General features: G+C 35.9%; 2 protein-coding genes across 2 annotated transcripts; one reads left to right on the top strand and one right to left on the bottom strand.

Moving 5' to 3' along the window:
• Positions 1 to 3806: 3806 nt before the first annotated feature.
• LOC111880658 (uncharacterized) lies at positions 3807 to 5653 on the bottom strand. The gene is made up of 9 exons (XM_023877079.2): positions 5555 to 5653; positions 5113 to 5201; positions 4823 to 5015; positions 4619 to 4711; positions 4392 to 4485; positions 4278 to 4300; positions 4132 to 4190; positions 3961 to 4051; positions 3807 to 3872 (listed from the first exon to the last, which is right to left on the bottom strand). The coding sequence occupies exons 1-9, from the start codon at positions 5651 to 5653 to the stop codon at positions 3807 to 3809; spliced, it is 807 nt and encodes a 268-aa protein (XP_023732847.2).
• Positions 5654 to 8496: 2843 nt separating this feature from the next.
• Positions 8497 to 10474, top strand: LOC111880238 (probable WRKY transcription factor 3). Its single transcript, XM_023876652.3, has 4 exons — positions 8497 to 9048; positions 9144 to 9616; positions 9749 to 9907; positions 10080 to 10474. The coding sequence occupies exons 1-4, from the start codon at positions 8692 to 8694 to the stop codon at positions 10297 to 10299; spliced, it is 1209 nt and encodes a 402-aa protein (XP_023732420.1). The 5' UTR covers positions 8497 to 8691; the 3' UTR covers positions 10300 to 10474.
• The last annotated feature ends 5406 nt before the right edge of the window (positions 10475 to 15880 follow it).

Genomic DNA, 15880 nt, shown 5'->3' with positions numbered 1-15880 from the left:
TTAATTTCATATCAAGTACTCTCACTTTGACTATAATTACAAAAGTTCTCCTCTAGAAAAAAGATATATATATATATATATATATATATATATATATATATATATATATATATATATATATATATATATATATATATATATATATAAAAGTTTAAATATATACATATAATTTAGAGTAAAATACAGAAAAAACTATATATTTTCATCATTTTATCAAACCGTGAATGACATATATATATATATATATATATATATATATATATATATATATATATATATATATATATATATATATATATATATATATATATATATATATAATATGTATTTTGTGTCATTCACGGTTTATACACTAGCAGTTTACCCGCGCAAAGTGGCGGAGCGTGTAAGTTCTTTTGGTGATATGTTTCATTTACAAAAATGTTATGTTCCAAAAGAAAGTAAATGTCAAAGACAATATATTCAAATTGTGTTGTTATTTGTTACATGATACATCAAATAACTGATAAAGAGAAACTTGTCAATGCGGCACAAAATGTAAAATGTTTAAGCCGTTTAAACAAAAATAATAAAATTATATAAAAATACACAAAATATGAAAATGTGTAATAGCACATGACTAATTATACATTACTAATTGTGCAACACTACTTTATACACCACATTTGTTGTATAAACTTTATCACCTTTTAATTGTTCGTTAAGCTTCACTAATACTTTTGTATTGCAGGTCTATTTTCTTCGTTACTGACTTTTGGTGTTGCATTTAGTTCTTAAGTTATCTAATTTTTGGTCCAATCAATTGTTTATTGCAGATGAACTCTGAGACCTACCTTTAACTATTATTGTCTTCTGTTTTTACCAAATAGTGAATTTGTGGTAGGAAGATATTATGGAAGCAACGTCTATAATGTTTTACCCATTCAATTATTTCTTGGCTAGATAGATGGAATTAAAAGCCTCTATAATTGTGATGTAGCACCTGGTTCCCGGTACGTATTTCTTGTAATTTAAAATTCTTAATTCTTGCATTTTTGCCTTGGACTCGGCGAGTTGAATGACCGAATCGCCGAGTAGGAGCGGGATGAGATGCGGGGTCCGAGCCTTGGACTCGGCGAGTCGGTATCCCGACTCGGTGAGTAGGCCCTGTTTGGGCAAAAACCCTGACCCGAGTATTGTCACCCTATTTAAGCACATTAACGAGGCCCCTTGTCCTTAACACTTCCAGAGAGCTGTAGTGAGAGTCCCTGGTCCCCCATATTGTGCTTGTGAGTGAGTTCTTGCTTGGTGAAGGGAATTGAAGCTTAGAAGAAGAAAAGAAGAGATTGAAGAGTGCAAGAGAGGGAGTATATCCGAAATCTACATTGGGAGAAGCTTCCATTCAAGTAGTAAAGCCTCTACCTTGATCTTTAGTTCATTAGATCCCATTTTGTCCCAATTTGGTGGTTTTCAAGCCCTAAAACACCAAACTCCATGTGTTTGTGCTTAATGATCCAAAAGGACTTCAGATCTAGACCTTATGGACGTGTTAGAAGCATAAAGTTGATGTGGTTGAAGTGATTGAGGACCCCATGGAGTGCATGACCTCTTAAAGAGCTTGGAATTGCATTTTTGAGCTTATAGGGCCATGCATGCACATAAAGTTTGCAACTTTACGTGTTAAGCATGCCCTAGGAAGATAGATCTGTGGTTTTGAAGAGTTGCATGTCTCAGATTTGGCTCATATGGGAAATGGGTCAAGGGACTCGGCGAGTCCCAAAGTGAAACTCGGCGAGTTCTATGAAGATGGCCTTAGACTCGGCGAGTTGGATGAACAACTCGGCGAGTCCTATGAAGATTGCCTGGTACTCGACGAGTTGTTCTTCAAACTCGACGAGTTGTATGAACTGTTACTGTGTACGAAGGGCTTAAGTGTCAGAAGTCCAACCCTTCGTGTTTGCACGTAGAAGTAGCAATCTAACGTGTTCCGATAGTCCCAGAAACCCAAATTCTCATGAAGGATGTTCGGATGAGGATCTGGAAGCGAGTGGGAAGTCTGCTCGCATGGACTCGAGAGTTGTTCCTGGACTCGGTGAATCGGATCGCGAGTCGGTCCTATCGTCCCGAGTAGTGAGTTAAGGACGACTTAGTGAGTGGGAAGAAGGGACTTGTAGAGTGGGACCGGGTTAGTGGGAGAAGGACTCGGCGAGTCGGTGCCATGACTCGGCGAGTCCAGTCAACTGGAAGTTGACCTTGACCAAGGAGTTGACCTTGGACTAAGGGTGGGTCAGTCATCTGACCTAAGGGTATGTATGAGAGGCTAATCTATGTTTATGATTTATAGCAGGAGGATTTCCGATTCAGCAGTCAGGCGCTTAGCAAACAGACATCAGCAGCTACTTTCGAGGTGAGTTACCTTCTAGTAGCGGTGGGTCTACGGCCACAATGCCAGCCTACCAGTAGGAGTTGTATGATAGATGATTGTCCCTGTGATATTCATCTAGGGTTGCTACTACCTGTGTTATGTTTATGTGCTAGTATGATATGATGCTATGTGATATGTGTTATGTGGTAGCAGTAGGGGGGTGAAATAATCCCCAGTATCCGGTCGTAAGGACCGAAGGGGAGGCCAGCACCCAGATATGCTAGGCAGTATCTAGTCGTAAGGGCCAGAGGGGAGACTAGCACCCAGATATGCTAGTCAGTATCCGATCGTAAGGGCCGAAGGGGAGACTAGCACCCAGATATGCTAGTTAGTATCCGATCGTGAGGACCGAAGGGGAGGCCAGCACCCAGATATGCTAGGCAGTATCCGGTCGAGAGGACCGAAGGGGTAGGTCGGGCACCGAGATATGCCCAGCAGTATATGTATGTTATGTGATTATATGGTATGTGGTACAGTGGGGGAACTCACTAAGCTTCGTGCTTACAGTTTCAGTTTTGGTTCCAGGTACCTCTTCTTCGAAGGGGAAGGAGCTGGCGCGGTAGCGACCCATCACACACATGCCTTGTATTCCTCACTATGAGATCCTCCTGGGAATTTGTACTCTGACATTATTATGTTTTATAAAATGTTTTTCAAGACATGTGATAACTTTTATGAAATGATATGATTGGTGAACGTTTTAATTCTAATGTTTGCTAAGTATATGTTTGAAAAAAATGAAATTTTTGGCTCGTATTTTTGGGATGTTACATGTGAGTTAGGTTAGATATCAAATTTGGATTTGACATTAAAGGGTTGTTTTTTTCATTAAGATCTGATATGTGTGCATATTTTCTTGGTTTTGAATTTGATGAAAAAACTGTCTTTTAGTGAAGTGCATGCTTAATTTTTTACGGATACCCGTGGAGTTTGCATAAGTAAGCCTTGCTCCATAAGTGGAGAAACTCCTTCAAGTTTAATTTTAAAACTATGTATGATGTAAGTGGTGGAAGACTTTTGTAGGGTGAAGTGGGGCAAGGGTAAAACCGTCAATAAGTAGAGAAACTCCTTCAAGCACGGGAGTAGACTATTCCAACCAATCATAATGTTCTAGATTACACTTTACGACACTATGTATGATGTAAGTGATGGAAGACTTCAGTAATTAACCATTTCTATTTCCGGAGGTAAAATGGTCCATGTTGGCCATTAACGACAGGACTAATAGTCCAAAGACTTGTTGGCTAATTGAATGAAACTTGAGCATAATAGATTGTATGAACCATTTTTCTAGACCCTTTGTTTTACAGTGAACAAGAAACCTCTCATCAATCATGTCCCCATATAAACAATTCTTGCTTGCTTCGTAGCAAGCTAAGTAGAGTAGATCAGTAGACACTATTCATTCATCATTAGTGTTTATATCTGGTTTCATGAAGTATCTGTAGTACACATACTGCATTATGATCTATTGTAACAACCAACTTTGTCAAGGTAATCAAAACACAAGAATTAAATAGCTAAAAAAATATCAAAACATAAAAATTAAAGGATACAAAAGCATCAAGTGCCACACAGACTGCAGCATCTGGCAGCCAAGGCATATTTGCTTTAATTTTCTCCCACTCTCTACTTCTTGCAAGAATGTTGCATTCAAATCATAAATTATACATCAACAAAACTTCTGAGAGTGTATAATATTAAGGGATCTAGACAGAAATCGACACCTTCCAACATAAGTTGCATTGGCAATGAGAGCAAAGATGAACATGAGAGGATTCAAACCCTGTATTGTATCAATTACACAGATTTTTTTTCAAGATACTGCATGATGCTATCTTTTTTAAAATTAAAAATATCATGACAGACTTACCTCAACACTGCGTCTTTTGATATGGGGACAATTAATTACACCAATTATGCTATAAGTTTGATTATATATTGCAATGAAAATATGATTTGGATGAAGAAGCATGAGGAGTTACATTTAAGGCGATTTGAGGGATCCTTCCACCCATGTATATAGCAGCCATCATCCAGCCTAGCCATTGCCCATACACAGCTTGACTTCCACCACCATCCTGTCAGTGTCAAACACTAATTTCATCAACACCAAATTTACTTATATATATATATATATATATATATATATATATATAATCATAAGTTTTCATCCACCAACGAGCTAATAAGTAAAATAAGCAGTGGTCATACTTGTAGAAGCTTCCTGTGAGCATACACTTGCATCAAACCCTTTGTGCGTGAAGGAAAGTTGAGTGAAGTAACCAAAAATGCTCCATAACCAACCTGACATAAACAGTTGATCAACTCATATATCATGGATCGATATAGGCTTTTTAGCAACAACTAATCAATCAACAGATACAAGAAATCAATCAAGCTTTTAGAAAAACTTACAGAGCGGGGTATCGACCTAGGCTGGGAAGTAGTCTTTGCAGGTATCTCAAGAGATGACTCATCTTTTGAAGAATGATCATCATCTTCATCAGCAGCAGCAGCCATACCCATAGATGAGGCTGGACCACTTCTTGTTGTCCACAAATAACCTTTGTTTGGTGGAGTTGAACTTCCAACCAATGATCTTGCTGACCTGCAAACATATATTACAATAGTTTCATCAGATTAAACAAAGAGTACTGGAGAATTTTGGTCATAAAGGAGTAATTAAATAAAGCATAAAGACAGACATGTAATAGTAGTCACGTCGCTGAGATGGGGATGCTCTGATGGCATGACTTTGAGAATTTGTAATTAAAGGTTTCTTGGCTTCTTCCACCTGAAAATCATCATCGATATTGAAAATTTAACCTAATTGCAGAATCAATATCTAGCAGTGAAGGTTTACCTCTGGACTTGCAGCAATGGAATCAACTTTCCGGGACTGTGCAAATTGAGGAAGTCGTCATCGAGTGGAGATAAGGAAGAGGGGTGGGTGATGATGATTGTTAGGGTCTATCTGGAAGCAAATCACTCTAACTATTATCCTTACAACATTTCAATCTGAAAAGCAGCATGGAAAAGTTGGTAATGGTAATATTGTAATCCCCTTGTAAAAATTGTGTATTTTGTGTGTGTATGTGTGTGTGTGTGTGAGAGAGGGAGAGAGTTGGAGACCTGCAAGATTTATACCGAAGGATGACACTTCTTTAAAGTTTTCAACCATGTTTCTGTAGCTTTACCAAGATTTAGACCTGTAAGAGGACATTTCCATAAATAGTTGTTGGGCATGCCTAAAGGGGTACGAATCACAACCACCAAGAAACTCCCAAGAGTCAATTTGCTACTTGTCTCTCCTTTTCACCCCCGACTCTTTCTTTTATATGAATTACAATCACCAAGAAGCTTGCAGCACACCCACCCTTTTTTGATCAAGCACCAGGTATGATGTGAAGAAAAAAAATACAACCTAGGAACAGGCTCGAGTCCTTGTTGTCTGTCTCTTTGTTTTTAGTAGCAAGAAGAATAAAGATGAATGTTTAGGGCTTTTCTCATTTGTTTGTTCCATATTTGAAATACTATGATCAATGAAAAAAAAACAATTAAATCAGATATAAATGAAGTAATCATCCCAAAATCCAAGCAATCAGATTCTGTTTTGATCGGGAAAAAGGGAATAGGGCCATGAGGATTAACTCACCACAAGTTATGAATTAGACTCTCGTTTCTTTGCTTATTATATCAACGACCTGTGGCAACTACCAGTTAGAAATTATGCTCATATTTGATATAAAATTTAACAAAAGCAATGATTTGTGTGAAATTCAACGATCTAACCATACAGAGTTGGGTGTGGAGTTGGATTCAGAGACTCCTAAGACATTCACCATATCTTGAATATCAGATTTCTTCTCACCGAGGAGCTAACCTTACAACCTTACAGAGGTCGAGAGTTATGGTGAATGGTGATTGTATCCACTGGCTAGAGAGGTAGAAAGGGTTAAAAAAATTGTAAAGAGGGATAGTGACAGCCTCGAGTTGTTGTGGTTTTGTGGTTTCTCGAGAGGATTTGTAGAGATAGGTGAGATATGAGGGAAGATTTGCTGGAATCGAAAATATTTGAGCTTGAAGTTAGGCAAATTAAAAGGAAATTCATACGAATAGTTAGACTGAGAGTGAGAAGGTGAGTCGTGAGGGATCGACCTTATCGGTTTTCATTTCACTACGTAAACGTTTGAAACTTCAAATTTGAACTACATAATAGGCTGACACTTCCACAATATAGGGTGTGTATTTGAAATTCAAAGGTTCGATTTTAACGGAAAACTATTAAAATTTAATACTATTATTTTATTGATGTTAGTTTGTACCTTCAGCTTAAATATTTAGACGTCTTAAAAAAATATTATTATTATATTCAAATCTATTTTTAGAAAATGTAAGAATTATATATATATATATATATATATATATATATATATATATATTATTTTTACAATTTTGACATGATATTATTTTTTTATAAATCGAAAATCGTACTTTTCGGGGTGAGCAAACCCAAACCAAGAAACCGAGAAACCGACCAAAACCGACGAAACCGAAACCGAAAAAACCGAAACGAAAGCAAAACCAACGGTTAGGGTTTGAGTTTTTTAAAAACCGAAAAATCAGGTTCGGTTTCGGTTTTTACCCAGAAACCGACCAATCCAACCCGAGAAACCGACCCATACTTAAAACCGACAAACCGCCCCAAGAAACCGACCCATCCAACCTAAGAAACCGATGCATACTTGATTGTTTTTTGGTTGTAATAACTATTTCGGGCTTTGGTTGTAACTTGTAATAGACTATTTGTTGTAAGACTCATGTTTTTTAAAGTATTTAACTTAAATTTGGTGTTTTTTTAAGTATTTAACTTGTTTTTTCATTTATGGAAAATGGGTTAAAACCCAAAAACCATGGGTTTAAACCCAAAACCCGTGAATGTATGGGTTGAACCCAAGAAACCGAAAAAACCGTCCAAACCGACCTCAGAACCCGAGAAACCGAACCGACCAGAAACCGATCATATTGGGTTTTGAAAACCAGAAACCGACCACTTATGAGTTGGGTTGGGTTTGGGTCCAAAACCGACCCATGCACAACCCTACTTTTCAATTTGACCATTTCATAGGAACCTTCAGGATAGCCGGATTGTCATCCCGAGTTGGAAAAAACAATAAAAATTGAAAAGAAATATGAAAACAAAGTGTCTTTAAAATAAAAATTGAAAAACATTATATTCAATTTAAAACAAAAATATACATCGTTAAAATCAAAACAAAAATGAAAACATGATGTTTTCTAACGTTTGCTATTTTCTCAATTTAATTTGTGTTTTTTTATTTTTGTAATTTAGTCGACTACCAACTAAGAGGGCTTTTTATATAATAAGATATAAACTTTTAAGTTCTAAATTTTTTAGTGTCAGAATATTTAAAAGCTCCAAAATTTTAAGATATTGGTCGTGTTTGGCAAAAGTAGCTGTTAGCTGGAAGCGGGAAGCGGGTAGCGGTTAGCTGGTAGCGTGTAGCTGGTAGCTGGTAGCGGGAAGCTTTTGAAATATATAAAATTACATAAAAGGACAATTGATTAAAAATAGAAAAAATATATAAATATATTTTTAAGGGTAATTATGGAAATTGATTTCAAAAGTTCCGGAGCGTTTTGTTAAAAGCTACATGAAGTAGCTTTTAGAATCGGAGCGTTTTGTTAAAACTAAAAGTTAAACGCTCGTAAAGCCAAACGAAGTTTTTTGTTTAAACTAGAACGTTTTGTTAAAAGTTAAAAGCTAGAAGCTCCCAAACGCTTTCAAAAGCTCCGTATCAAACACGCCACCTTTTGATATAGCCTGGAGGAGATATTAGGAGGGAAAATGGAGGCAGTCAAAGTCAAGAAGAAAAAACGTTTTCTGAAAAATTAGGGTATTTTCAAACATATCGCTCTTTTTTTTTTATTAAGGTACAACTCTTTTTCTTCAAATTTTAGAGTCTATTGAATAATTAAAAAACAAAAATTAAGAGAAAACATTTTGAATCTGAAAATTAAAAGCTTGCCTCATACCAAACAGCACTAGGCTAAAACTTAAACTTGTAAGAAACAAGAAGGCGCATTATGAAATATTCCAAATATTTGAAAAGGTTTCAAGAAAGCACTTTTCGCATCTACTCCGCGAAACTTGTGCTGACTTTTTTGAGATCCTATCAAAAGAGACAAGAAAACAATCCTCAAAATTCATCACTGGTTGTTATAGGAGTTGAAGTAGTCAAAAGAAGTTGATCTGTTAAGAAATGGATGAGATCAGAAGATTAATATCATCGTCGGCATCGTTTTTACCACCTAATATCTCAATACCTGCAACTTCCACGGTGGAGAACTTGTTCGCCAATGGAAGTGGCGGCGGAGTGGGGGAGAGTCCGGGACCGATGACTTTAATCTCAAACTTTCTCTCAGAGAACGACAGGGAAGCGGATTATCATTCATTCTCTCAGCTTTTGGCTGGAACCATGTCATCATCGGTAGAAATTCAAGGACGTATCCCGCCTAGAGATCTAGATGCCGGTGTTTCTTTTCCGGAAAACATCGGTGGTTGTGGTGGTGTTGGCAGGGGCGTTGACTTTTCTCCGGGATACTTTCCTCCGGCAAAGGTACGTGTACTCCACCATGAAGTTTAATTGTAAAATCTTGCTCCTATTTTCTAAGATTTTCCGGCTAGCCGGTTTACTTCTGGTTATGTGGATAGGGCTCATATGGAACGTTTCACCAGCAAGCCTTGGCTCAGGCTAAAACTAAAGCAACCACACACCACCGTCTTCCACCATCTATGGCGGACCAGTATGTTATAAGGCCGGAATTATCCATTTCCGGCAGCCACTCGCAACCTCTCACGGCTGATAAGCCAGCTGAGGACGGTTACAACTGGCGGAAATATGGGCAGAAGCAAGTGAAGGGTAGTGACTACCCTAGAAGTTATTACCGATGCACGCATCAACGTTGTCTAGTCAAGAAGAAGGTTGAGCGGAGTACAGACGGTTTAGTGACTGAGATCATCTATAAAGGCCAGCACAACCATCAACCACCACGATCCATTGGAACTTCCGGTGAGTTTGAACCCTTCAAGGGTAGGGAGGATCAAGAATCTTCCCATGAACAGTCGGGATTAAACGATAGTGATGGAGCTAGTGATGATGTTGCCAAGCCTCAAACAAAAAAGAGGTACATTTGTCTAATAATGAAAAACTAAATATATATGATCATGGTTTTAAAAGTTCATATTTCGTTTATCATGGTAAACATATTATTAATTGTTACTATGCTAAGTTTCATGATTCGACATGTATGATGTAGGAATGTAGAGGCAAGGGAGTTTGATCCGGTTGCATCCCATCAGAAAGTTATGGAACCTCGGATTGTCGTTCAAGCCACCAGTGAAATAGATCTTCTCGATGATGGCTATAAATGGCGCAAATATGGCCAGAAAGTCGTTAAGGGAAACTCTCATCCAAGGTAGGTTTAGTTTTTTTTTCTTAATGAACTTAAAACATTTAATGTGGAAAAATATATAAGGTTATCTACGTTTTAATATATAAATAGGTTTTAATGGCTTAAGTGAGAATAATTTACGGTTTGCTATTTGTGCATATTTGATAAGTTAAACATGATTATTGTATTTTTGCAGGAGTTACTACAAGTGCACAAGTAAAGGGTGCAAGGTTCGGAAACATGTTGAGAGAGCAGCAAACGACCCAAAAGCCGTCATAACTACATACGAGGGTAAACATAATCACTATGTACTTGCGAATGGTAAAAACAACTGCGAACTTACGAAGGAAACCACTTCTCAACTAAAGGCTCAAGACCCCGTAGGTCTTTTACGATTAAAAGATGAGCGAATATAATAGTTGTTCAAACTATGTATATTGATTTAATTTGCCAAAGTTTGTGTAAATTAAAGAGATATAGACTAATTGAACAATCAATTTTGGTTTTCTATTGCAACTAAGAAGATTTTTCTTTTTACTTAATGGACTAATGATGACTTGAACTTAATAAAAAAAAAAGTTAGTAAAAGAAGCTTCATTTATAAGTGCCGACTTTTTTTACACAATTGTTCTATATTTTTCACTTCAAGACTCACAAATATATCCTTATTTTCACAAATATTATTTATCCATGCATTCTTGAAGAGAAAAAGAAATAACACCCACATATCATTCTTATAAATACACTAGGAAAAACTAGTTTATAGGATTTTGACTTTGGGCATATTGTGGGAATATTAAATGAAGAAAACTTGATACATTTTGTTTACATTTTTTTCATCCTTATATAAGTTTTTTTTTTGTTGGTGTATATCTATAGTTTTGCTCATGTATGTCCATTTATATAATCTGTTTATTTTCATGTAATTATGTGTATACATTCCTATTAAATAAGAGAGATTAGTTTTTTTTTCACGGCAAACTATCTTATTCCTAATATAATGCTTAACACCACCTATGTCTCCTATTGAGACTTAAACCTATGACCTTTCAATTGAAAAAGTCATTCCTTACCATTAGACAAAATGCCCTTTGGTGTAAGAGAGATTAGTTAATAGGAAATTATTGATATCATGGCATAAGAGCATCTCTTTGTCTCCCATAAAAACCAATCTCCCTTGCTCCCTTTTTTTCTTAATGTTCCATTTCAGTCCTAACTCTAATCATGGAAGACCATCTTGACGAACACGTCCTCCACCGATCAGTGAAACCTTATGGGATGGCAAACAAAAGAGATGACATTCTTCTATTTCTTAATCTCATATAATGCCCAACAACCAACATATATGCATGTTTATACATGATCCTTGTGAGGCTTATTGCAACGCTTTGAAGTATATATATATATATATATATATATATATATATATATATATATATATATATATATATATATATATATATATATATATATATATATATATATATATATATATATATATATATATATATATATATATATATATATATTGTAACAACCTTTTAATTTCAAGTCAATAAAAGTCAAACCTTTTAAATAAAATTTCGAGTTTCATTTATTTCGTTAAGTTTGTACGGGTTAGTATATGATTTAAATTATATAAATGATGTTTTTATATATGTATTTTAAAGGTTGGAATAAAATGCACTTAAAAATCAAACTTTTCTTTGGAATAGATAACCTTCGCACCAAAAACCCTTGGACCACAAACTCCTCAGACTGAAAACTCCCTTCCAACTGAAAACCCCCTCGATATATATGTTTTCACTCGATGACATGGTCATTTTCTCACCTTTCCAACCGAAAACCTACTCATTTTGCTCTCAAGTATCATCCAAGAACCTTCATGCCTTCAAGCAAAATCCTTCAAATCTTCATAAATTTCACCAAAAACACCAAGAACACCAAACACAATCTTCAAATCTTCAAGCTGACCGAAAACCATTTGGACTGAGAACTCATCCAGACCGAGAACCCATTAGGACCGTGAACTTGGTTCTCGGTTGAGGTTTCAAGACCGAAATCAAGGGATTTCGGTGAGGGATAGACCGAAAACCCTTATCATCACTCCAAAATAATTCTCGGTAATTTTTGTAAGTAATCCTTACATAAACTAAGTGTTGTTTAACACTTTAATTAATTATTTTTCTAATTTAAATATGATTACGTGTTTAAATAATATTAGGATACCGTTCTTTCCACGTACGCTAGCCCGATGATCATCTCTACAGTTTCGCTACCTAAACACGAACACGAACACGCACTAGAGGTGAGTTCATACCCCTACGTTTTCACTATTTTCAATGTTTTTAGGGAGGAATACAAGTAAAACACAATGACTCTTTTGTTAATATTCAAACGTTTCCAAACCGTTTCAAACCATTTGCAATTGTTTATCCTTTTGTAACATGTCGAGCAAAAGGGTATGTTATACAGATCATTTATTACTGCCTTATGCACACTGATAATTTGCAAAGGTTTTCAGTTCATTACAAAGTATACATTTAAACTATAATAGGTATAGTTTGTGAATCACTACACTATTTTGCTAAGTTCAACAAACGATACAAGAAGATACATTTAAACTATAATTGGTATAGTTTGAGACCACTACGCTAATTTACAAGCTCAAGAACACTATACAGAAACAAGTATATAAACTATAATATGTATATGTCACACCCCAAAACCGAGAATGGCGTAATACGTTCTGGGGTGGAGGACGTCATGTACAGTATCATCACAATTGCATAATAGTAAAAACAAGCGACAACAACCATTGTATTAATATACTAATTGTAAATACAAGCGTGTATAGTTTGATAGACACCAAAAGTATAACAAAAATAAAAGATGGTCTTGTATATACTCCATCTTCTCAAAAGCTGCACCAGAACCTGTCTATTTTTGACCTGAGAATACAAGTTATTTTGAAAACGAGTATCAGCATAAAGCTGGTGAGTTCATAAGAATTTAGTGTCGTTGCTTGTATAAAAGTGTTTACAATCATGTAATATAAAAGCTGCGATTAATGTTTGAGAATAGTAAAAATCCCTAGAAAATCCTATATTTTCCAGATTTGAGCATTTGTAAGTTTAATCCTTCGAGTGTGTAAAAGTATTTCCATTGAAACTGTCAGTTATAAAAATAAGGTAATAGATTTCATTCAAGTAAAGTATATGAGGAAAGATATTGCCGGCTGGTTGTAGTAGTATTGCAAACTTCAATTAGTAATATATGTATATATATTCACTTCGGGAAGTTAGTTTAGCCTTTAATTCTTAGTGTGTTAATTTGAGTGCGAATGTAATTTCTCATGTAACCAATCTTAGTGATACTAGAGTATCCGATGACCTTCCCGGTCATACGTAGTGTAGTGATGTTTCGTCACCCATGGGCCTAGTCGGCTCGGACTGTAGTTAGTAGTCGAGATGTAATAGTGTCTGTCCTATATAGATCTATACATGTAGTGGTTGCTTTCCCTTTGGGAAGCTCTGGTTACACAGTGTTTGCACAGTAGAGTGCCGTATAGAGGGATAGTGTGTCACTTTCTGGATTAGTGTATTTCCTTGTATTATAGTATAGTAAACTTTTAGTATCGTATATTGGGTGTTCTCCTTAACGTGCATTAACTTGTAATAGTGGTAATTATAGTGAGTATCATAGTGATAAAGGAAACGAGCAGTAGTTTTAACTATACCTATTATAGTTAAATAGAGTGTGGGATTGCATGCCTTTGATTGACAAAGGTATTGAATAAGATGAAGATTTTCATATCTAACACAAATATATATGATATATAACTAAGGATTCAACGACAGTCGGACGAATAACAGTATACCCTAAGACCCCAATCAAACAAGAACAGGAAGTAAGGCAAGTTATCGGTCCTAAGTCCTTCAAGTCTTACTTATATAAATATATTGGTGTAGATATAGTTTAAAAGAAAAGTAGTTTAAAAACAGTTTGAAAATAGTTTAACAACAATTTAACATAGAAAATGCGTTTGATAAGTATTTAAAACAGTTTTGTTGACAAGTAGCTAAAAGTATAAAAAATCCTTTTTAATTGCAAGTTATAAATCACGTATGATTTGATACTATAACTTGTTGTATTTTACTTGTATTCCCCCCCCCCCCCTAAAACATTTGAAAGAAACATTTGAAAGGTTAATTAAGGGATATGAACTCACTTGCAGTGAGTTGAGCGGATGAAAATGCCGGGTAGGATGCTAGGTGTCAAATGAGAATTTGAACACTCACACGGATCCTATGAAACATGTAGTGACACATAATGGTGTCTAATTAGTTATTTATTCATTAAATAAGTAAGTAATTACACCCTAATGCATGAAAACACTTTTGTTTTAAGTGCTAGGAGTGCCAAGGGTTGCATCTAAGGAGCATATGACCTCACTATGGAGTTTACTCCTCAAATACCCACCTTAGGTGAGTTTACGGTTGAGGGACCCTTTCCCCCATGATTTTATGGCTGTAAACTCATGGGAGAGGTGTATTTGTGTGCTTTTTAGCTTCATGCCTCACTAAGGAAAGTTCTAGGGTTGATTTCAAGGGTTTAGGAAGTGGTTAGGGCATAAATTGCCCACTTTTTGGAGTTTACGGTCGTTGGACCCTTTTTGCAGAGTTTACTACCGTAAACCCATGAGTTTACGGCAGTAAACTCATGGTTTATCCATCCACTTCGAATTTTGGGGTTTCTAGATCATCCAAGCAAGTTCCTAGTCCATAAGTCATGCTAGATAGGGAGTTGGGTCATCAAAACACCCTTTTTGGGGTGTTTACGGTTTTTGAATGTTTCTTGGGAGTTTACTACCGTAAACTCATGAGTTTACGGCAGTAAAATCATGGCTACTCCATCCATTTCGTGATTTGGGGTCCTTAGGTCATTTATGCAAGTTTCTAAGTGAAGGTCCAAGGCTAAGTAGAGGTTTAGGGCTCAATTTGCTTAATTTGAGGGGGTTTACGGCCTAAGAGTGTTCTTGGGCCGTAAACCCTCTTTCAAGCCTCCAAACATAATGTTTTATGTCTAAAACTCTTCAAGGGTAAGTTCTAAGTTAGCCTCTAAGCCTAAGGAAGGGATTTGGGGGCATTTTGGCACCTTTTTAGGGGTTTACGGCCTAAGAGGGTTCTTGGGGCCATAAACTCCTTGTTCTTGGCCTTCTTGGATGATTTTCAAGCTATAAAGATATGTAATGAGTTTTAGAACAATCTAAGATAAGAGAACTTACAGTTTGGGAGCTGAAACTTGCGGATTTTTGGAAGAATCGAGCCTTGAAGAGAGAGAGTAGAGAGAGAGAGTGACTAGAGTGGTAAAAAGTCTAAGTTGGTGACCACTCAACCCTTATATAGGGCTTGAGTTGGTGGCCAAGTGGGGGTCCACCCCATACCGACATTAAATGGAATTTAAATTTTTGCCCGATTAAATGGCCGTAACCCAGCTTAGTTGTAAACTAAAATTTTTTCCCAAATAACTTTGAGGGTATTACTCGTGTTTTTATTTATTTCATTTCAACACTAAAATAAAATAAATCATTAGTTGATTTGTCTAACCCAAATGTTAACAGAAATCTTAATAATAATAATAATAAAATAAAGTATTCTATTAACGGAAATGGAATACCGCAACGGAATAAATTTCGAGTTGTCACAGTATAGTTTATGGAACACTACTCTATTTCACTAATTCAAGGATACACTACTAAATAATTATTTAAGTATAAATATTTTACAATACAAGTACACTACTGCAATGTAATACATACAGTTTTAAGTACAAGAGAGCACTATAACACTGCACGTAAATTAGTTAATACATGGTTGTGAGGCACTACTTCATTGTACCCAACAGGGTACAGGTCTAAGTCCTATAAATTCTAACCAAAGTCTCCTAGAAGGAGAGCGTGAATTTGTGTATAGATCTATACGGGACTAACAATCC

This window comes from Lactuca sativa, chromosome 4 (assembly GCF_002870075.4).
Source record: "Lactuca sativa cultivar Salinas chromosome 4, Lsat_Salinas_v11, whole genome shotgun sequence".
Taxonomy (NCBI): domain Eukaryota; kingdom Viridiplantae; phylum Streptophyta; class Magnoliopsida; order Asterales; family Asteraceae; genus Lactuca; species Lactuca sativa.
The sequence above is the reverse complement of the archived record's forward strand: the minus strand, read 5'-3'. Positions and strand labels throughout refer to the sequence as shown.

Coding starts and splice junctions, on each gene's coding strand:
- LOC111880658 (XM_023877079.2), bottom strand. CDS start 5,653: ATGCCCAACAACTATTTATGGAAATGTCCTCTTACAGGTCTAAATCTT. Junction 5,016..5,112: donor CGACGTGACTACTATTACAT/GTCTGTCTTTAT, acceptor ATATGTTTGCAG/GTCAGCAAGATCATTGGTTG. Junction 4,052..4,131: donor AATGCAACTTATGTTGGAAG/GTGTCGATTTCT, acceptor ATTTGAATGCAA/CATTCTTGCAAGAAGTAGAG.
- LOC111880238 (XM_023876652.3), top strand. CDS start 8,692: ATGGATGAGATCAGAAGATTAATATCATCGTCGGCATCGTTTTTACCA. Junction 9,049..9,143: donor GATACTTTCCTCCGGCAAAG/GTACGTGTACTC, acceptor TTATGTGGATAG/GGCTCATATGGAACGTTTCA. Junction 9,908..10,079: donor AAGGGAAACTCTCATCCAAG/GTAGGTTTAGTT, acceptor GTATTTTTGCAG/GAGTTACTACAAGTGCACAA.